General features: G+C 56.1%; 1 protein-coding gene across 1 annotated transcript; it reads left to right on the top strand.

The window, feature by feature from the left end:
- The first annotated feature begins 9547 nt into the window (after positions 1-9547).
- On the top strand, positions 9548-20515 carry EPS8L1 (EPS8 like 1). The gene is made up of 20 exons (XM_059153489.1): positions 9548-9689; positions 10300-10352; positions 11964-12004; positions 12133-12191; positions 12718-12879; positions 13214-13363; positions 13874-13956; positions 14547-14802; positions 15065-15191; positions 15358-15446; positions 15536-15610; positions 15714-15862; positions 16401-16542; positions 16648-16676; positions 18734-18854; positions 18942-19073; positions 19227-19332; positions 19517-19691; positions 19961-20093; positions 20179-20515. The coding sequence occupies exons 2-20, from the start codon at positions 10336-10338 to the stop codon at positions 20263-20265; spliced, it is 2133 nt and encodes a 710-aa protein (XP_059009472.1). The 5' UTR covers positions 9548-9689; positions 10300-10335; the 3' UTR covers positions 20266-20515.
- Positions 20516-21596: the final 1081 nt, after the last annotated feature.

Raw genomic sequence — 21596 nt, 5'->3', positions numbered from 1 at the left:
GGACTCCTGGGTCTAGGGGAGGAGGGGCTGGGGTCTGGACCTCCCAGGTCTGAGGGAGGAGGTTTTGGGTGTCTCAACTGCTGGGTCTGAGAGAGAGGAGGAGATGGAGGCCAGGACTCCTGGATAAAATATTATAAATGCGTACAACGGATCATTATTAAAAAAAAAAAAAAAAATGAATGAAATGCTGCAATTGTGACAGCCGAGATGTGCTACAAAAGTATCATTCTGCTTGAAAGAAGCCAGTCGCAGAAGACAGCATGCCGTGTGAGTCCAGTTATATGGCATGATTCTAGGAAAGGCAAGCCAGTAGTGAAGGAAGGAAGATCCGTGGTTGCCAGGGGCAGAGGAGGAGGAGGAAGTGATTGCCAGAAAGGGAACTTCTTTGGGTTTTGGAAATGTCTCTCTTGTAATCCTACTGACAGTTATATGCATGACCGCATACATTTATTTGTAACATGTTATCAGCATTTTCACTTAAAAATAGTGACTTTTGTTGCATGTAAATTATCCTGCAACAAAGGTGACTCAAAAGAACTGAAAATTTTCTCCAATTTTATTCTGGAAATCTTTTGACTACAACTAACTCTTAATTTATTAATCAGTCTGCTTTGTCTGCAATCAACAGATATATTTGAGAATTCTTATGAGGTGAGAAATATCGCCTTGATAAATTATTTCCAGATGCCCAAGAGGTTTTCGAATTGGATTAGACAACAAATTTGATGTGACGTTTTGTAGACAGAATGAAATTATTCACTTTGGGTCTGCAGCTTTTGCAGTTTGGAGCTAAGTTGTTTGTTTGTTTGTTTGTTTGTTTTTTCTTAGAGAGATATTGCTTATCTCTGTAATGCTGTGATAACTGTGAGCTCTGTGTGCCCTCCCAGACACAGGGCACCCAAAAGGAGCACAACAGCACTGGGTCCAGGATTTGTAATTGGAGTCTCAGCCTAGGAGTGAGGAAAAGTTTCCCAGAGGAAGGGAAACATAAATAGAGTTTTGAAGGATGAGTAGGAGTTCTTTAAGTGGACCGAGTGGAGAGAGACAACTAGACAGATGTAACAGCATATTCGAAGGCTAAGCATCAGGACGCAAGTTGCTTGGGGAGGGACACATGTTTGGGATGGTAGGAGGTTGGCTTGAATGGGGAGGCGGCTGGCAAGAGATGTGACTGAAGGGAAAATTTTAAAGAAAAAATAAGCAATAATACCAGCTGCTACTTATTGAGTACCAATATATGTGCCAAGTATTTAACTGACACAACAAACCAAACAACAGGTTTGCTGTTAGGGATGAGGCAAAGGTGACTGGGTTTGGCAAGACGTCCCTCCCCTTTGAGAGACTGTGGGAACTCAGGGCTTCTGGCCATGGAGGGAGCAAGGCCTGGGAAAGGGGAAGGTGCCACGAAGACAGGTAATGAACCCCAAACGTTGATCTACACACATCTTGTTTCAAATTCCTGCTCTACCTCTTATGTGTGCGTTGAGCAGTGGCTTCCCTTCTCTCAATTTCTGGCTCTTCTTACCCACCAAATGGCAAAGAGACAGTATCCTTAATATGTAAAGAGCTCTTACAAATCTCTAACAAGAGAAGGGAGCATAGGCAAATGGTATGACAGGCTATTTGCAAAGAAGTGATGTCAACACACACATGAAACTATTCAGCCTTCCTAGGAATCAAAGAAATGCTCATTAGGGTAATTATGAGATGGTACTTTTGCCTATCAGATTGGCAAGGTCAAAACAATGCTAACAGCCTGTGTTGGCAAGGATGTGGTGATATGGGGACTCATACTCGCCAGTGGAAGTCTCCTAAAAGGCCGTTCAGCAATTCATGTCAAAACCATTTGTGCATGGGGGCACCTGGAGGGCTCAGTTGTTGAGCATTTGCCTTTGGCTTGGGTCATGATCCCAGGGTCCTGGGATTGAGTCCCACATCGGGCTTCCTGCTCAGCAGGAAGCCTGCTTCTCCCTATCCCACTCCCCTTGCTGTGTTCCCTTTGTTGCTGTCCCTCTGTGTGTGTGTCAAATAAATAGTTTTTTTAAGAAACATTCATGCATATATTCCCCTTGTAAGAAATTATGCTAAGGGAGTAGTCATTCAGAAAGAAAGACACTTAGGAAAATATTCTTCAAATTGCCAGAAGCAAATAAAATTAAGCTCAATACCTATCCACAGAAGAGGGGTCTACTCTCTACTATTCCAACTTCCACACTCCTTTCAACAACTATGTCATGAGCACTCACTGTGTTCCAGACATTGAACTACACGCTGGCAACTAGGCAGAATAATGGTCCCTCCGATACTAACAGTAAAATTAATTCCTCTATATGTGGTTCCAGAAAGACTCTGTCTGCAGCTTTATCAGGTCCAAATGTTTAAGAACATACATGACTTCTTCCTTAACCGCACCAATACAAGGTGGGGAGAGATGGGCTGATTCATTCTCCATCTCTCTTTCTCTCTCTCTCTCTCTCTCTCTCTCTTTTTAAGTGTCTATACTGCAGTGCATACTTTTAGAGTTAGGGGAAAAAAAACCTATAATATTCAGCATCGGGTCTCTGCCAGGCAAAAAATTGGGTGATTTCACTGTTTTTCACTTCCTTGTTCATGTGCCTTTTCTCACTGCATGAAGATGTTAAGCCACGTGAAATAAGCCAGTCACAAAAATGCAAATGCCATATGACTCCACTTGTTTGACGTCCTTGGAGGAGACAAAATCCTAGAGACAGAAAGTAGAATGGTGGGTGCAAGGGCTGGCAGGTGAGGGGAAGTGGGGAGTTAGGGTGTAGTGGGTACAGAATGTCAGGTTTGCAGGATGAAAAGAGTTCTGAATGTGGATAGTGGTGATGGTTGCACAACAGTGTGAATGTGCTTAATGCCACTGAACCGTACAGTTGAAAATGGTTAAGGTAGTATATTCTATGTCGTGTGTCTTGTACTGTACTTAAGGAGAAGGAGGTCTGAGAGGGGAGGGGGAAGATGAGCACTGTGTGTTCAGATGCTGGTTCTCTCGATTTTGAGTAAAGCCCTTCCTCTCTGAGCCTTTTTCCCCTTCTATCATCTACCTCAAGGGGGTTTTCTGCAAAGGACAGGATAGTAAATAATTTCGCCCTTGACGACCATACGGTCCCTACTGCAACTATCCTGCCATTAGAGCAGGAAAGCCGCCAGAGACAGATGCACACAAATGAGAGTGGATGTGTTCTAATAAAACTTTATTTACAAAAAGGAGCAATGGGCCGTAGTTTACCAGCTCATAGAATCTGGAAGGTTGATATAAAGTCATTCACAAGAAGGACCTAACACAGATTAAGTGCCAGAACTTGCTGGCTGCTAATGTAGTTATTACACAGGAAACAATGCGTGCAAATTCTTTCCTCTCTGAGGACCTCCCACTTGATTCCCAGGCACACCCACGGTGTTTAGAAACTCTCCAGGTAGGCTATGCACCTCTTTATCATTGTCAGTGTTGGTGAATTCTTGATAAGCCTTGGTGCTGTCCCAGGTGCTGAGAGACCTTTCCCACAAAACCCTCTGCTTTCCCTATCAGGGGCTTATGGCCCCAAATCATTCTGTCTCAATCTCCATCTATCTGTTCTTTTAGGAAATACATTTAAAGTCTTCAGGGGTGGGGCACCTGGGTGGCTCAGTCAGTTAAGTGTCTGCCTTTAGCTCGGGTTGTGACCTCAGGGACCTGGATCGAGTCCTGCATCATCTGTCTCCCTGCTCAGTGGAGAGTCTGCTTCTCTCTCTCACTCTGCCGCTGCCCCTGCTTGTGTGCTCCCCCCCGCCGACAAATAGATAAATAAAATATTTCTTAAAAATAAAAATTTTAGGGGTATAAGGATATTAGGTCTGGGAGTGACTCTTAAATTGTTCAGGGAAAAAATGTGTGCGAGAGAGAAAGAGACAGGGAGATAGAAATGATAAGCAAGTGTTTATGTTCATTGTTAAGCTCTGGGGATTCTGGGTGTAGTATAGGGAATTCTATGTATTATTTTGCAGCTTTTCTGTAAGTCTGAAATTATTCCAGCACTTGAACAATACATATATGCACCTCATGAGTTTCCGTGAGATCATGTAGTGTATGGTTGTACGTATATGAAATGTCCAGATTGGCCAATCTGCAGGTACAAAGAGCAAATTAATGTTTTCCAGGGGTTCAGGGAGGGAGGAATGGGGAGTAGCTGCTAATAGATTTGGGGCTTTATTGTGGGCTGATAAAGTGCTTCAGCACTAGATGCAGGTGGGTGGTGGCACAACAATGAAAACGTAGTAAATGTTACTGCATTATTCACTCTAAGATTAATTTTATTTCAATTAAAAAAAAAAACTTGACCAAAATACTTCTAGACACTTCTCATTCTCTCTGATGCTTATAGTGACCCTGGGAACCCACGATCTGCTCTCATAATCTCTCTGATTTCATGTTCCACCCCTCTGCCCTCAGCCACTGTGCAGCAGATATGCTGGCCTTGCTGTGAATATCCCAGACAAGATCCCACCACAGGACCTTTGCACTGGCTGTTGCCCCTGCCTGGAGATCCTTCCCCAGGTATCCCCCACCTAACTCCCTCCAGATCTTCTTCACTCAGTATCATCCCAACCACATTATGGCTTTTCAGCAGAAAAGCCGTGGCACTGTTGCCATTGGATGTTCTAAACAGTTTACTTTTTTAATTTCTTTTCCACCAGAATATAAACTCCACAAGGGCAGGTTTGGGGCTGAGTTCCCTGGTCCCCAGAACAGTGTCTGGTGTAGAGTAGATACTTAATAAACATTGGTTAGATGGATGCATGGATGTCTGATAAGCGGACATCCCTGGAAGCTGGGACCTGGGAGGCCTGGAAGGCAGAGCTATGTGCAGAGCTATCCCTTGTTCCTGCCCGTTGCTGGGTCATGGAGCTCTTGGTCCATTGCTCTGGCTATTTTCCATGGAGGTTGCGCCTAGAGCCATTCTAAGCACTGTTCCTGCCTTCCCACACCTCATCTCCTGCTGGCCCTACAGCAGGTACTAGGATTTATGCTTGTTTTAGAGGAAGAGCTCCGAATAAACTGAGTCACCTGCTCCAACCCAGAACCTAAACCCAAGTCCGCTGGAGCCCCTTCCAGTCGCTGCCCCTCCCCCCACCCTGGGGCTCAGCCCACTCCTGCCAGCCTAGGGGCCAGGCTTCCCCAGTTTCAGGAGACTGACCCACCCGACATCCCTCCCAGAGAATAAACAGCCCCGCCGCCAGCCTTCCTCCCCCACTCTCCTCCCCCACCAGCCCCGGCGGCTTCCCAGACCCACCCTCTGGGGCGGGCCCATTCCAGCATCTGCAGGGAAACACCTCACCCTTCCTCTGGGCTGCTGCACTGCCAGAGCAGACGCCACCATCGCCCATTGAGGGCAGCCCGAGTCTGCGCCGCCTGGGACAACCCCATCCGCGTTGGACTTTGGCCACCTCTTGTTGGCGCTATTTCATAGTTGTCATCTTAATCGTCCTGGTAGCCAAGTGTCCGGGTCTCCTGTGCTCTGGCCAAACACACCCTGACAGACTTCACCTGCAAGCCTCCCCAAGGTATTCCCTCTGCCTGGAACCTTCTCTGCATTCCTGACTCATTCTCAAAATCCAGGTCAAAGCTCAGATGCCACCTCCTCATGGAGGCCCGCCCTGACTGCACCCCCCCAAAGCGACCACACCTGCCTGCCCCCAGTCACTCCATCTCTTCACCTGTGTTCTAGGTCCTCCGTGGCACTTACCACAATCCAAATGTCTTCCTCATGTATGTGCCTCCCTGTTTACCTTCTGTCTCCCACCACACCCACGAAGGTGACAATAACACGGGGCAGGGCTTTCGTCCGTCCAGCACTCAGAAATGCTTGGCACAAAGTAGGTTCGTAAGTCTTTGCTACTGCATGACTTTGGGACTTTGCATATTGCCACTCTCAAGCTTAGTGTCATCCCTTGCCACATTGTCCTTGGGAAACTCCTATTCATCCTTCAGAACCCTGTCCAGTCACCACTTAACTGGACATCCAGTTAGACTCTTCTTGAGCGCAAAGAGCGGGGCACAGATTGGGTCTCAGGAACCATTCATTGAATGATTAAGTTCATTGACACACATGTTAATACACACATCTCTCGGAGACCCAGCCCCACCTTATTTATATTTGCCAAAAACCTGCCATACCTATTTCTTGTGACTATGCCCGCCCACCCCCGGGGTTCCATCCTAGGAGTTCATCAGCAAACCTGATGGCTGATGGGGAGTGGGGACAGGCATGTGTGTTGGGAGAGGAGGAAGAAGAAAGAGATGGGGTGGTTTTAGACATGACCCCAGGGGATCTCAGTGGATCAAGCCCCTGTGGGGAATTCTGTGTGCTGCCTCGGTGCCCCCAACCCAGATAATAAGCAATCCAGTCCCCAGTGACAAAGCTATCCCAGTTTAGGGACAGAAACAAACACACCCACAGAGTCCTAGAGCTCACTTAATGAAAGGCACTGACTGTGGGCAGACAAGGGGTTGGAAAGGGATCTCAGGTGGCTGTTCCCGTGGTGAGTCTCTAAGACCAGGGTTCGCTGCCTCTGCCCCGGACTCACTGAGTCAGACTGTGCTGGGCTAGGAGCTCCACTGGTATCTGGGAGCCACTCGCTATGGTTTGTGAAGAAAGGGAGGGCCGCCTTTGTGGCCACAGAAGGAGGAAGGAGCCCTGGGCCCCGAACTAGGGTGGAGGCTCTGGTTTCGGTCTCCGTCTCACCTGCTGCTTCAGCCTTCAGAGCACCTGGAGGCAGGGACTGGGGCACCTGTCTCTGACCTGCCCTTCTCCCTCAGACCCAGGAGTCCTGACCCCCAGCTCCTCCTCCCTCAGACCCAGGAGTCCAGGCTCCCAGAACCTTCCTCCCTCAGACCCAGGAATCCAAAACCTCCCAGTCCCCTCCTCCCTCAGACCCAGGATTCCAGGCCCCAGCCCCTCTTCCCTCAAACCCAGAATTCTAGACCCCCAGTCCCCTCCTCTCTCAGACCCAGGAGTCCAGACCCCCAGCCTCTCCTCCCTCAGACCCAGGAGTCTAGACCCCAGCCCCCTCCTCCCTCAGATCTGGGAGTCCTGGCCCCTGACGCCCATGGAATGCCTATTTGAGGATAGTTTTCTCCGTTTCCACATGAAGAAAGGGCCTGGTCTCTGGTCAGCTCTGCATTTTATTCCCTAGCCCAGGGCTACGGTGACCTTGGGTTAGTGGCCTCTGCACTTTGAGCCTCTGTCTTCTGTGCCAGTGGGCACCCATCCCAGCCCTAGCTGCCTGTCAGAGTTAAGGGGTCTGCTCCTTTCTGCAGACCCCAACCCAGGCAGGGCCACGTGCAGAAAGTACTTGTGGCATGAACGTGACAGGAAGCCAGAATGACAGCTGTAGCAGACAGTGGAGCAGGACTCTGGGCCTCTCCCTGAAGCTCCCAGGAGAGCACACCCACATGGGCCAGCCGGCCCTCCCCTCCTGGGCTCAGGCAGTTCCAAGGCCTTCGACACTCCTCCCTCAACCTCCAGGCCACCTCCAGCTGCCAAACTCGTCCTTCAGGTTCAGCTCCGGCTGCCCCTCCTCCTCCAGGAAGCCTGCCCTGACCTCTTAACGGCCTCCTCTGGGCTTCCGCAGGGCCCTTTGCATCCTATCACAGCAGATCCAGAAAGAAAGGCCACTATCTCTGCCGTGGCGAATACTCAACCTAGCATCTCCTCTTTGGCTGGGACGGCGCCGAGAGCTGTCCGTGACCTCATTTAATCCTCCTAATGTTGCCATCCCACGTTCCAGTTGGGGGCCTGGGGCACAGAGAGGTTAAGCGATTTACCTAGGGTCACACAGCTAGAAAGGGCAGAGTCACGAGGTGGCCGCAGGACGCAGGGTCAGAGTTGCATGGCCTGGGTTCAAGCTTCCCCACCATGGACGAGCCGTGTGATTGCGACAAATTCCTCAATGTGTGTGTGTCTCTTCCTCACATGTAAAAGGGGGCTAATGAAACCCGTTTCACAGGATGTTGTGAGGATGAGACATACATACACATACACACACACACACACACACACACACACACACACAGTGTGCTCAGAAGATGGAAGCACTCCTGCATAGGGATTAAGTCAGGACCTGAACCCACACCCACCTGGGCTCCCTGCCATCACCCTGCCCCACAGGATGGTCTCTCGTTACCTCTGTTCTTTCATCCCCACCAGCCCGGGACAAAGGGGTGCTTTCTCTGGTTTCAGGCCTCACTCTGCAGAGCCCGTGGGCTCAACGCACCAAAGCAAACAGTGGAGCACAATGCATGCAAACGCAGATGTCTCTTCAGCCCTTACGGTGTGTGGCAAATAGAGCGCAGGGCCGAACACAGAGGAGTCTGTGTCCTCCTGAAGCTTACGTTCTTTTTTTTTTTCCTGAAGCTTACATTCTAACAGGGGAAACATAAAATAACCGAAATGATCAGGTAACACAGTATGTTAAAAGGTGGGGAACGATTTGGCAAAAAATTAATTAGGGAGCAGGGAGAGACCACGAGGAACAGGAGGGTACGGGGGAATAAGCAGTACACGCAGAGGGCACAGCAAGTGCAAAGGCCCTGAGGCAGGGCCGGGCTCTCAGTGTTCAAGGAGCAGCAAGGACGCAGTGTGCTGGAAGGGAGGGATGGAGGCCCAGAGGAGGTCAGGCCTTGCAGAGAAATGGGGAGCCCCTAAGGGAACAGGAGCAGGGAGTGGTGTGAGCTGAGCTAGGTTTCTTCCGACTCCCTGCAATGACAGGAGACCGAGGGGAGGAAGGGAGCAGGGGCCAGCTGGGAGGCTCTCCAAATTCAGGTGTGAGTCTGGAGGACACCAGGATCGATCCCGAGGTGGGGATCCTTGATAAAGTGAAAGGCTAAAAGGGGTCATGCCCGCCCATCCTGCTCTCCCAGCTCTGTTCTCACCCACTCCCTGCAAGTGTAACCTCAGGCCCATGCGGGACTCAGTTTCTTCATCTGTGAAGTGGAAACCCCCAACCTCACCTCACGAGATTTGGGGAAGAAATAGCATGGATAACGTGGTCGGCAAGGACTGTGGCACCGAGGAAGTTCTGGAAAGCAGATTTCAAGCCTGAAGAGCTCGTCAGTGTTTGAGAAGTACTTGGAGCCAGGTGGGGTGCTGAGTATTAGTTGCCATGATTAGAGGGGTTCCTGGGTGGGGGGCTAGTTTCCAGAAGAAGAGGCAGGAACCATGGACAGGAAGTGCGGACCAGGCCGGGACAGACACCGGTCCCGGAGACAGAAAGGCAGCCCCGGGTTCAAATGCCACCCTCCCACACTGACAAACCCCTCTTGAACTGCAAACAGGTGCGACTCAAACATCTGACCTCCCAGAGGTATAAGGGCAAGTGGAAGAGGCTTTCTGAGACAGAGCTTCTGCGTCTCTGGCCGAGCGTGATGCCCAACAGCTTGCTGTCCTTGAGCTAGTGTTATGACAGAGACCGTCACAGCTCCTGGCTCCCCGCAGGCCGCTCCAGTCCCCCCCACCCCACCCCAACCCGGGTGTCTGTGCCAGCCCCGCCCAGGGGCCAGGGCGGTGGGGCTGTGCCCCGTGAGTGCGCTGGTATGCGGAGGCGGGCGGGCCCGGCGGGGAGCAGGAAGGACGGGGCAGGCATTTGGAACCCTGGAACAGCAGAGAGCAGGGCCTCTCCGGTGGCAGGTGAGGAGGGGGCCCCCCGCCAGGAGGGGCTGGAGGTCGGGACTCCTGGGGAGCAGGAGCAGGGGGCTAGGACACCTGGATCCACATACCAGGAAGGCTGGCAGACCTAAACCCATGAGTCCTGAGGAGGTGAGGGCCGGGAGATGGATCGGACAGTTTGAGGTCACAGTGGCTGAGAAACTGGCTAAATGGCTCTCTGAAGGGACTTGGAGACAAGACGCTTTGGTTCTCAGGGTCCAGAAGTTCTGAGCTGGAACTCCTGGGCCCCTGAGATTAGGCTAGAGACAGGATCCCTGGAAAGAGGAAGCAAAATGGGATACACATAGATTAGGGAGCCAAATGCATGGATCCCTGAGAGATTTGGGGGGCAGAGTACAAAGTGTGGAGGAGGAAGGGCTGGGGGCCTGGACTCCTGGGTCTGAGGGAGGAGGGGATGGCGGTTCTAGACTCCCAGGTCTGAGGGAGGAGGGACTGGGGGTTCTGGACTCCCAGGTCTGAGGGAGGGGAAACTGGGGGTTCAGGACTCCTATGTCTGAGGGAGGAGGGCCTGGGGGAAAAAATCCTTGGTACAGTTGGCCAGGTCAGGCCCTCAGTCTCTGCTGGTTCCCAGGGCACCTCTAGGTGGCAGGAGCTTCCCATTCTCACCATGAGCACCTCCACAGGGTAAGTGGTCCCACCCCTGGGCTACCCAGCCCCTTCTGCCACCCTCTTCCCCGCACCCCCAGGGGGCATTCGCAGCATTCCCAGTATGGACACTGAGAAGGAAGCCTGTACTCCCTCTTCCCTGCCCAACTAACACTCAGCAGGGGGGGACCATGGCCACGGAGCCTGAGTCTGAGTCTGAGCTCCTCTGGGAAACAGAGCTTGACAGGATAATGAAGGTACAAGATTAGCAGACTCTGACCAAGAGCAGGTGCTCCGCTCCTGGGAGCCACTGTTGCCGTGGTTAGCTTGTTGTTAAATATTGATGCTTTGCAGACAAATCTGGGCGTTGTTGTTTTCATTGTTTTTTTTTTTTTTAAAAGACTTATTAATTTCATGGGGCACCTGGGTGGCTCAGTGGGTTAAGCCTCTGCATTCGGCTCAGGTCATGACCTCAGGGTCCTGGGATCAGCCCGCATCAGGTTCTCTGCTCAGCAGGGAGCCTGCTTCCCCTTCTCTCTCTGCCTGCTTCTCTGCTTACTTGTGATCTCTCTCTCTCTCTCTCTCTGTCAAATAAACAAATAAAATCTTAACCCAAAAAAAAAATTTAAAAAAAATTTAAAAGACTTATTAATTTCAGAGAGAAATAGCATGGGGGAAGGGGCAGAAGAGAGAGTGTCTTCAGCAGACTCCACACTGAGCGGGGAGCCCCATGTGGGGCTCGATCTCATAACCCTGAGATCATGACTGGTGCCAAAACCAAAAGTCCAACACTTAACCACCCAGGAGCCCCTGGGCTGTTTCTAATAAAATTCAAGTCTTCTGGAGTGAACAGCGAAAAGAACAAAGAGAGGACCATGGGAATAGCTGTATGGGAGATATAAGGTAGTGAGTTCTCCAGCACAGAGGTAATCAAATTGTGCAGAGAACTGACTGGTAGGAGCAGGATAGGGAGCAGAGGTTTGACTGAAAGTGTGTGTTTTCCGTCCCTCATCCCTGATCCCACCCGAGCTCTGAATCTCTGTCATATCTGTGGAATTCTTCTTGGAGAAGGTGACCTAGAAGGGCAGGCTAGAGCAGGAGACAGAGAAGTATTCGGCTGGGAAGAGCCAGGCCCATGGGAATAGGAGGGGAAGATAAGTATCTGTCTACCCCAAATGTTAATGCTGTTGTAAACCCCCCCCTTTATTGAGCACCCGCTGTTTGCTACCCTTTGTACCATGGCACTGAAAGTTAAGTTATTGAGGCTTTGAACCCTCTCAACTTTCCGTGTGTCCACCAAGCGCTCTACCAGACGGCGGCTAACAGATTACTAACCCCTATCTCACAGAAAGGGAAACTGAGGCAGGAGAGATTAGGTCTCCTGTCCAGGGTCTTATGGCAAGGCAGTCTGGACAGGGGAGTCCAAGCCAGTTCTTTGCGACAGCTGAGACCATTCTCTCCACCACCACCTGCTACCACACTGCCTTACTTGTGTGACCGGCCAGCTCTGGCCCTGCCCTCCCCTGCTCAGAACACTCCAAGGTTGCCCACTGCCTTCACAGTGAAGTCTTTGCTGCTCTGCTTGGCATTCAAAACCCCCATGCTCTCCCAATTCCCATGGCCCCTCTTACTCTTTTTTTCCTTAACCAGCCCAGAAGCTGCCCCCAAACCAAGTGCCAAGTCAATCTATGGTGAGTTTGGGAACAAGAAACCCCCAGGCTGAAAGAAGGTCTGAGGGAGGAGGGGCTGGGGGCCTGGACTGCTGGGTCTGAGGGAGGAGGCACTGAGTTTTCTGGGTTCATTCTCCTCTCCCCCACAGAGCAGAGGAAGCGGTACTCCACTGTGGTTATGGCTGACGTTTCCCAGTATCTAGTCAATGTGAGTTTGGGGTCTGCGTTGCCCCAGGGAGGCTTGTGGGAGCAAAGGCAGGCAGGCCTGGGAAGATGATAGTGTTGAAAGCAGAAGGAAACCGGGAAACTGAGTTTGCTCATTTGCAAGATGGGCTGTTCCTGCCCCCCGCCTCAGAAGTGGGCGTTTGTCAGAGGAAGTCCCTTCCACTTAAGTCTGTGCTGGACAGTCAGGCCATGGGGACAAACATTAGGTACCCCTGTGTGAGGACGGCTCAGACCAAGTGTGCCCGGTGCTCTAACGGAGGCAGAGGAGCTTAGAGGGGACTGGACAGAACCAGTGCCTTCAAGGAGCCTCCAGTGTTCGGGGGAGCTGGACTCAGGTGCTGGTGGCTCAGATGAAAGCAAAACTCAGGGCCCTGGGAGGGGCCCCATTGGTGGAGCCCGAGATCGGGAAGGCTTTCAGGAATGGTGTTTAGTCTCCGGTGGGAAGGCTGATATGAGCCCCCCACCCCGGCGTCCTCCTGGGACTCCCTGCTTTCTCCACGACGTGCCAGCACCTGGTGACGTTCTGCCTGGGTGAGGAGGATGGCGTGCACACCGTGGAGGACGCCTCGCGGAAGCTGGCCGTCATGGATAGCCAGGGCCGCATCTGGGCCCAAGAGATGCTGCTGCGTGTGTCTCCGGACCATGTCACACTGCTTGACCCCATCTCCAAGGTGCCAGGGGACACGTGTGTAGCAGAAGCGGCTGGCGGGAGTGGGGGGAGGCCCAGAGACTTGACCCCAGGAACTTCTGAGTGTGAATCCTGTCCCTTGCATATCCTTTCTCTGGGAACTTTGGGAGAGATCTCCGCTCCTTTTTCAAGCATCCTTAGTTCCTCTATTAAACTGGGGCGCTATCTGGAAACCCCCAGTACAGCGGGGCCACCGTCCGGAACCCCCAACCACGAGCGGCTGCCTGGGCAGTGTCTCTGTACCCGCGGGCACTGCTGTCCCCATTGAGTCCCCGCAGCTCTGGGCCTCAGTTTGCCCGCCGTGTCCCGGCCCGCAGGAGGAGCTGGAGTTGTACCCGCTGGGTGCCATCGTGCGCTGCGACGCGGTGCTGCCGCCCGGCCGGAGCCGCTCGCTGCTGCTGCTCGTGTGCCAGGAGCCCGAGCGCACACACCCCGACGTGCACTTCTTCCAGGGCCTGCGTCTCGGGGTGAGCCCGCCAGGTCGGGAGGAACCAGGCCACTGGGACGGGGCAGGGACCCTGTGGATTCCGAGAGCCGGGCTGGTGCGCAGGTGGGGTGGGGACTGGGGCGGGGCCAGTTGAGGGGGCGGGGCCTGGAAAGTTCTGGGAGGGAGGGGGTTTTGAGGACAGCTGGACCGGTTCGCGATAGAACGTGACGAAATGGAACCGAGCATCCGGGACAGAGCACGACAGCACGTGGGGGAGAGGGTCAGGGAGCGGCGGGACCTGGAGGCGGGTATGGTCTAGGGCCGAGGCAACACCGGGACCGGCCTCTGGGCCTGACGAGAGGCCTAGGGCCGAGGCAGAGGTGCAGTGCGGGCTAGTGTTCAGGGCGTGGGCGTGTGTGGGGCGCCGCATGGGACAGCTGACTGGAGGGGGTCTGGCGCCCAGCCAGGGATCCCATCCTCGGGGCCGATGCCGGGGTACGCGGTACGCGGTAGGCGGGGTGGGGACCTGGCCTGACAGCACCATTGGCAGGCGGAGCTGATCCGGGAGGACATCCAGGGGGCTCTGCACGACTACCGGTCGGGCCGCGGGGAGCGCAGGCCGGCGGCGCTCAGGTGAGGGTGCTGGGCTGGAAGCTGGGGGAGAAGAGGAGGACGGTAGGATCTCTGGGAGGCCAGCTTCCCCAACCCCCGCCTCGGTTTTCTCCCTTCCTCCTCCTCCCCCCTCCCCCCGCCGCCTCGGTCTCCCCCCTCCCCCCGCCTCGGTCTTCCCCTCCCCCGTCTCCCCCCACCTCCACTGTCTCCCCCCTCTGCCCCCCCTTGGCCTCCCCCCTTCACTCTCTTCTCCCCTCCCCCCTCCCCGGTCTCCCCCTCCCCCCGGCCTTGGTCTCCCTCCGACAAAAGAGCAGATCCCCGTAGCCTGGCACAGCACGAGTTTTGGAGTCAAAGCCTGGTTCGAGTTCCCCCGTAGCATCCAGACAAGTGTACCCGCTCTCCAAAACGACTTATTCTAATTTTGGTCCTCGGTTTCTCCTCCCTCGGGCTTCAGTTTCTCTCCAGAGGGGCGTTCCCCTTCCCCTTACCTCCGATTTCTCCCTGTCCCAGGTTTGGCTCAGCTGACCATAGTGTCTCAGTTTTAGGCCCAACTTCGTCCGCTGCCCTATCCCCCCAACGGACCCAGGCTGCTTCCCCTTGTCCCTCCGCAGGGCCACGCAAGAGGAGCTGCAGCGCCGCCCCTCGCCAGTGGCCGAGACCCCTCCCCTGCAGCGCCGCCCATCGGTCCGAGCGGTCATTAGCACGGTGAGCGCCGGCCGGGGGCACTCCCAGGCGGAACCCATCCCCGAAGCGGAAGAGTCGCAGAGGCCCGGCCTGGCCGGGACCGCGGGCAGCCCTGACCCGGCCTCCCCGGATCTGGGCCCCCGCGGTCCGGAGCTGGCCAGTCTGCAGGCGGAGCGGGACGTGGTGAGTGGGGTGGGCCTGGGCCTGGAGGCGGGACCCGCTGTGGGGAGTGAGTCCCAGCTCCTAGGAGTGGGGCTTTGCTGGGGGGCGGTGGGCGTGTCAGACTCCTCGGGGAGTGGCCGACGGCGACTGGAATATGGGGATAGGGCTTGGCAGCAGAGGGCGTGACCTGGCCCGGGAGGGTGTCCAGGCTCTGGACCTGAGAGCTTTGGGGTGATGAGCGGCCAGGACTCCACATCCCTAAGTCCCCGGCTCTCTCCCCCAGGACATCCTGAACCATGTGTTCGACGACGTGGAGAGTTTTGTGTCGAGGCTGCAGAAATCTGCGGAGGCAGCCCGTGTGTTGGAGCACCGAGAGCGCGGCCGCAGGACCCGGCGCCGGGAGGCTGGGGGTGAGAGGCGCTCCCAAGCGGGATCCTGAGCCTCCAGTCACTCCCAAACCTCTTCCCTCGCCCTAGGGTCTCCCCACACACCCCCTGGCCAGGGGTGACTCCCCTTGCCTGGGGATCTCTGAGGGTGCTGTCTCTTTGTCCCTGCACCTGCCTCCCCTCCCCACAGAGGGTCTCCTGACACTTCGGGCCAAGCCCCCCTCCGAGGCCGAGTACACCGACGTGCTTCAGAAAATCAAGTACGCCTTCAGCCTGCTGGTGAGAACGCGTGAACCCCGGCCGTCGCAGGGCAGGGGTATGGCGAACCCACCGGCGCGAGCGCTAACCTGGCACCTCCCGTCCCGCAGGCCCGGTTGAGCGGCAACATCGCCAACCCCTCGTCCCCAGAGCTGCTGCACTTCCTGTTCGGGCCGCTGCAACTGGTGAGAGCCGCGGCCCTGCGGGCCCCCTGCAGTGGAAAGAAGGGGCGCGACTTTGGGTGGGGGTGGGGGTGAAGTGGGTCGCTCACTCCTGCACCCCGGGCAGGTTGTGGACACATCGGGTGGCCCTCGATTCGCAAGTGAAGTGCGGCGGCCGCACCTGACGTCCGAGGCGGTGGCACTGCTGCGCGACCACCTCACCCCACGTGAGAATGCGCTCTGGACATCGCTTGGGGACTCGTGGACCCGCCCGGGGTGAGGCGGGGGTGGGGGGCTGGAAGGCGGGGAAGGGTTGCCGCGGGGCTCGCGGGGCTCGGCTGGCAAGACAGAGGCTGCTGCAGAAGCTGGGACAAATGGCGGGAGCCCACGGGGTGGGAGGGGCAGACATTCGTGCGGGGCAGGGGTCGCAGCTTGAACCCCAGCTCCAATCGCAACAGGAAAGGCGGGCCTCCGCGGAGAGTTGTGGGACCTGTAGATTTGAGAAAGGGGTGCCGTCTGCACTGGGAGGCAGCGAGTCTGGGGGGGAGGGGTGAGAGCAGAACCGGACTGAGGGGAGGGGGTGGGATGGGTGCAGAATCGGGGAGATTCAGAGGCCCCCGCAGCATTTGAGCGAAATCGGTGTATTTACTAGCACAGTCGATGGGGGTGCGGGGGGTGGTTGAAGCTCAAGTGTGGGGCCGTGAGGTTGGAGGAGCGGCGCTTACACCCGGGGTGCAGGCTGGGGAAAACCTGAGGTTAATCATAGGGCTCGGGCCCAGACTAGGTCCCTGAGCCCTCAGCCCCATGGCCGCAGGTTGGAGCTGCCCCCAGAGGAGGGATCCCCATACAGCCCTGAGTTCTCCAGTGGCTGGGAGCCCCCAGCCACCGACCCGCAGGGCCGAGCCTGGGAAGACCCTGTGGAGAAACAGCTGCAGCACGAACGGCAGCGCCAGCAGGTAAGGCTCCCTGGAGAGCCACGCACTCCCCCAGGGGCGCAATGGGGCTGGGTGCCTTAGTCTGGACCTGCCTGAGCTGCCACTCTCCTCTCCTCTCTCCTGCAGCAAAGTGTGCCCCAGGTCGCTGTCAATGGGTGAGTGTCCCACTCCCCCCAAGGAGAAACAGGTGGGGTCAAGGAGGGGTGCATCCTGGGGGTTCCAGGCACTAACTCCACTCCTTTTTTTGTCTTTCCTTCCGTCTCTCTGGCTTGTCACAGGTGGGTGAGGTGGTAAGGAGGGAGGGCCAGGGCTGGGAGAGGGGGGAGAAGGGAGGGAGGGGGCAGGGCCCAGACTAAGGGGTCCAAGGGAGGAGGCCCAGTTTGCAGGTCTGAGGGAGGAGGGGGCTGGGAGTGGGTCAAGTCGGAGAGGCTGGGAGATGGCAGTTTGGTTTCCCAGGGCCAGGGAAGCTCCCTGTCTGGGCCTCTAAGAAGAGCACCCCAGGTGTCAGAGGGAAGAGACTGGGGGTTTGGGCATTTGAGTTTTGAAGAAGAGCTCAAGTCTGGTGCATGGGACCTTGGAGATTCAGAGAAGACCTGGGCCTTCAAGAGTCATGGGGCACGTTTCTGGGGAAGTTAGGAAGTGGTAGTATTTCTGGGCCCCTGAAAGAGGCAGCCATGGGGAGGCCAGACCCACACTTTCCCAAGGCCTGTGGAAAGCAGTTGTCTCCATTCCTACAGGGTGTCAGGCAGCGGTTAGAAGGTGGGGGAAATTAAGATCTGAGAGCTGGACTCCAAATCTCTGGGAAAGGAAAGAGCTGGGGGTCTGAGTCCCTGACTCCAAAAAGCAGTGGGGGCACAGAAGGGGCATGGAGAAGCCAGGACTCTAGGGCCCTTGAGCAAGTTGAGGATGGATGCGAGGGAAGCTTCGTGGGATGAGATGACGACCAAGCAGCGGAGCTGCAAGAGCGGAAGGGGGGTCTGGCGGGGGCCTGGCAGGGTCTCAGCAAGGACAGCGCGCTGGGAGCTGCCAGCCCCACAGGGGGCGCCGGCCCTGAAGACCCCCCCTCTCCTTTGCACAGGTAGGCCTGATCCGGGCTGGGGTCCCTCTTCCTGGGGGATCAGAGCCAACATCATGTCCCGCCCCCGCCGGCTGCCTGGTCTCGCAGAACTTCACCCATTCCCTGTGCTTCTGAATCTTGGGCTTGACACCTCCAGCTTTTTTTTTTTTTTAAGATTTTATTTATTTATTTGACAGAGACCGCACAAGCAGGAAGAGTGATAGGGAGAGGGAGAATCGGGCTCCTTGCTCAGCAGGGAGCCCCATGCGGATCTGGATCCGAGGACCCTGGGACCATGACCTAAGCTGAACAGACACTTAGCTGACTGAGCCACCCAGATGCCCCACATCCCCAGCTTTTGACTTCCCTTCTCTGAGTTTCCAGTTCAGAGAAACCGAGAATAATAATCCCTTCTTGGAGGAGTTAGAAATCTAGGAGGTACTATAGGCAAGCCGGTCAGAGCTGCCCTGGTAGCTCAGGCTCACCCCCAGTGGCCCGCACCGTGTGGCCAGAATTACTCAGGACACGGACTCTGGGGCTAGCCTGCCTGGGTCTCCCTCAGTCTGGCCAATGCCTCTTTCTTGCTCTGTGACTTGACACCATCGTGCCTTTCTCTCGTTCTTCCACTTTCTCATCTGTAAAATAGAAAATAATAGGGTCGGGAGTGGAGGAGGAAAGTGTGGGAGTGGAGAAGGGAGTCCAAGGTCAGGGTTATAGCAGGGGCTGGGTCAAAAGCCAGATTAGCCAATACACGTGAAGTCTTTGACCAGGGCTGGCACCGAGTTTGTGCTGGAAGTCAACAAACAGGTAACCACTGTGTTGTAACTATGGGTCCTCCTAAGCCGGAACCCAGTACACAGGAGGTGCTCAATAAACAGCAGCTGGGGAGCAAGTGATTTTCTCTGAGCCTTACTGTTCTCATCTGTCAGATGGAGGTGATGTTAGTACTCCTATCATGTGCTTTCAAGCTGGGAGCCAGGTACAGAAGGAGCAAAATGCATTCGAGATGTCGTTTTCATTTCAAGTCTTTATTAACAGTATTAACCTGGCCCCTGTCCTACCCCTGCTTGGCTCTAACCCCAGCTCACACCAGTACCCTACTGCCCAAGCAGCGGGACCAGCTACCTCCTTATCCCCAACTCTCCTGCTCCACAGTCACCAAGACCCAGAGCCGGAGGCTGAGCCGCAGCCGGACGGGAAGTGGGTGCTGTGTAATTACGACTTCCAGGCCCGCAACAGCAGTGAGCTGTCGGTCAAGCAGCAGGATGTGCTGGAGGTGAGGGGGTGTAGGCCCCAGGGACTGCAGGGGCTCAGCCCTAGCTGCAGACCCAGGCTCTGAGCCCTCCTCTCCTACCTCCCTCAGGTCCTGGATGACAGGCGCAAGTGGTGGAAGGTTCGGGACCAGCAAGGGCAGGAAGGATACGTGCCCTATAATATCCTGACACCCCACCTGCGACCCCGGGGAAGTTGCAGCCACAGCCCTTCCGGCAGCCTGGTGAGCCAGGGCAGACTCCTAGGGCTTAAGGGAAGGAGGGATGTGAGGATCAGGTGCTAAGGGCACAGGGGGCGGGGGGGGGGGGGAGTGCTCAGAAATTGACCTCTGGAAGGTGGAGGGGCTGGGACTCAGTGCTCTGACCCCCCTCTCTAGGCGGCTAGCACTCCCCATCATGCACCAGCGCCGGCCTCAGCTCCTACCTCGTCTCGGCCCCATTGGGACAGTTGTGATAACCTCAACCTGGACCCCAGAGAGAAGGGTGAGTGGTGGGGGCACCCCTTCCAGGAATCCGTCCTTGTCCTCGCTTTCGGGTGCAGGGAGCCAAGGCTCAAAAAGAGGAACCAGACTCCCAACCCATCCTGAGGATGGTGGAGATCTGGGCCCCTCAGGCCCCGGGACCCTTCATCCTGAATCCACGCTCCCTCCCGGTTTTCTGCCTGCAGAGAGATTCTCCCAGATGCTGTGTGTCAACGAGGAGCTGCAGGCACGCCTGGCCCAGGGCCGCTCCGGCCCCAGCCGCGCAGCCCCGGGTCCCCGCGCCCTGGAGCCCCAGCTCAGCCCGCACTCCGACACCGCCGAGGTCCGCGCCTGGCTGCAGACCAAGGGATTTAGCGCCCAGTGAGTGCCTGCCGCCAGCTGGGGACCCTGAGATGGGGTGTGTCTGGGTGCCCTACTGGCCCAGGTTTGCATGGGTGTGGCCAGGGAGCTCCGGCCTCCGTGGAAAGCCGGGCGCACGCTGCCACCGCAGGACGGGGCGGGGGAGGGAAGCTGGCGCAAGAACGCCGTTGTGATTGGACAGCTGCTAGGCAGCAGGGACGTGATTGGGGGGCTGAGGGGCTGAAGCGGGGATGGACGGGGGCTGACCGCTCCTCCTCGGCTCTGCTCAGGACCGTGGAGGCGCTGGGCGTGCTGACAGGCGCGCAGCTCTTCACGCTGCAGAAGGAGGAGCTGCGGGCCGTGAGCCCAGAGGAGGGAGCCCGTGTGTACAGCCAGGTCACCGTGCAGCGCGCGCTGCTGGAGGTGAGCCGTTGCTGTCCCTGGCCGGGGCCTGGGTGGGCGCCCAGGGCTCTGAGGCCAGGCTTCTGCTTTCCACCCCGCCCTCCAGGACAAAGAGGAAGTATCAGAGCTGGAGGCGGTAATGGAGAAGCAGAAGAAGAAGGTGGAAGGCGACCTGGAAACAGAGGTTATCTGACCACACCCAGTGGCTCTGCTCGAAGTTTCGAGGCAGCCCTGTGGGAGAACGGACTCTGCAGACTACCCCCACCCACAGAAGATGACCCCTGGCAAAGGCTCCAGACCTGTTCCGCCTCTGGTCTTCCCTCAACCCCGTGGAGTCTCCTGAGTGAGGGGACTGGCCAGGAGCGGGGTGGGTGGGGGCACACTCGGGTGCCCTGCCCACTGTGAGACGCCACCCAGACCATAAACAGCCTCCTCTTCCCAGGCATTGTCAACTGTTTCCCTTCTCTAGGCGGCCACCAGGGGGTCCAGCAACCTGCCCTTCAGCCCAGGTCCCGGTCCCTACCTTTTCTGGTTTCTTTCTCAGGCTTCCTCTTCCCCTGCTGGCCAGTTCTCTAGTCCAGAGAGAGCTTTGAACACCCAGTCTCCTTCCCTGGCTCCCCAAGGCCACCTTAGCCCAGCGCCTCATGTTTAAGGCCTTGAGAGGTTTGGTCCCTACCCCACCTCATCCCCTCCCCCTGCCTCCTGCACTCTGGCCCTTCCCTCCTCAAACACCCCCAGGACCCCTCAGCCACTGGGCTCTGGCGTGCTCTCTGCTGCCTGGTGAGCAGCTCATCAGCCTCCCTGCTGCAGCTCAAACACCCACTTCAGAGAAGCCTGTCCTCTCCCAGTGCCCTCTCCCCTCCATCCCCACCAACTGCTGAGGGCCCCGCCACAAAGGAGGCCTGACTTTTGCATGTGCCACAGGCTTCCTGGCCACTGTTCTCCTGTAAGGGGACAACTGTCAGGGACAGCCAGCTCCTTTTCCCATGGTCCAGACCGTGAGCACCGCTGGTTTAGGACAGGTTTTCCCTCATTCAGACTGGATGCCCCTCTAGCTTTAGGAAGATGGCCCTTTCCTCCTCGACCTGTGATCACTTCTGTGTCCCCTCTTGGGGACTGCCAAGCCTCCCCTCCCCCCAACCTAGTTCCTGCGAGCTTCTACCTAAGACCCCCAGGCTGCCCTCCAAGATCAGATGAGCTCAGACCCAGCCCTGGGCATGCAGGAGTTCATATTCTGTTCCCCTCTGCCCCCACCACCTCTGCTGCCCCCGCCCCATAACCCACCAAATAAAATGCAAGATGCAGGGTTGGAGCAAAGCAGACCCACGCCCTATCCTATCACAATCTGCCTGTCAGGATCTGCAGGCTATTGTCCCCTCCACTGTTCCCAGAGTTTCGCGGTCTCTCACCATCTCCAGCCACCCCCACTTCTTGCTGAGATCATAGCAGCTAGGCTCCCCCTTTCCGTCCCTGTCATCCCCCAGACTGTTGTCAATGCAGCAGCCAAAGGGACCTGTTAAAGCC

Source organism: Mustela lutreola, chromosome 16 (assembly GCF_030435805.1).
Source record: "Mustela lutreola isolate mMusLut2 chromosome 16, mMusLut2.pri, whole genome shotgun sequence".
NCBI lineage: Eukaryota > Metazoa > Chordata > Mammalia > Carnivora > Mustelidae > Mustela > Mustela lutreola.
The sequence above is the reverse complement of the archived record's forward strand: the minus strand, read 5'-3'. Positions and strand labels throughout refer to the sequence as shown.

Excerpts from the sequence above, each read along its gene's own strand:
- EPS8L1 (XM_059153489.1), top strand. Across the intron at positions 12,880-13,213 it reads TGCTTGACCCCATCTCCAAG|GAGGAGCTGGAGTTGTACCC; the intron begins GTGCCAGGGGAC and ends CCCGGCCCGCAG. Across the intron at positions 15,863-16,400 it reads GACTCGTGGACCCGCCCGGG|GTTGGAGCTGCCCCCAGAGG; the intron begins GTGAGGCGGGGG and ends CCATGGCCGCAG.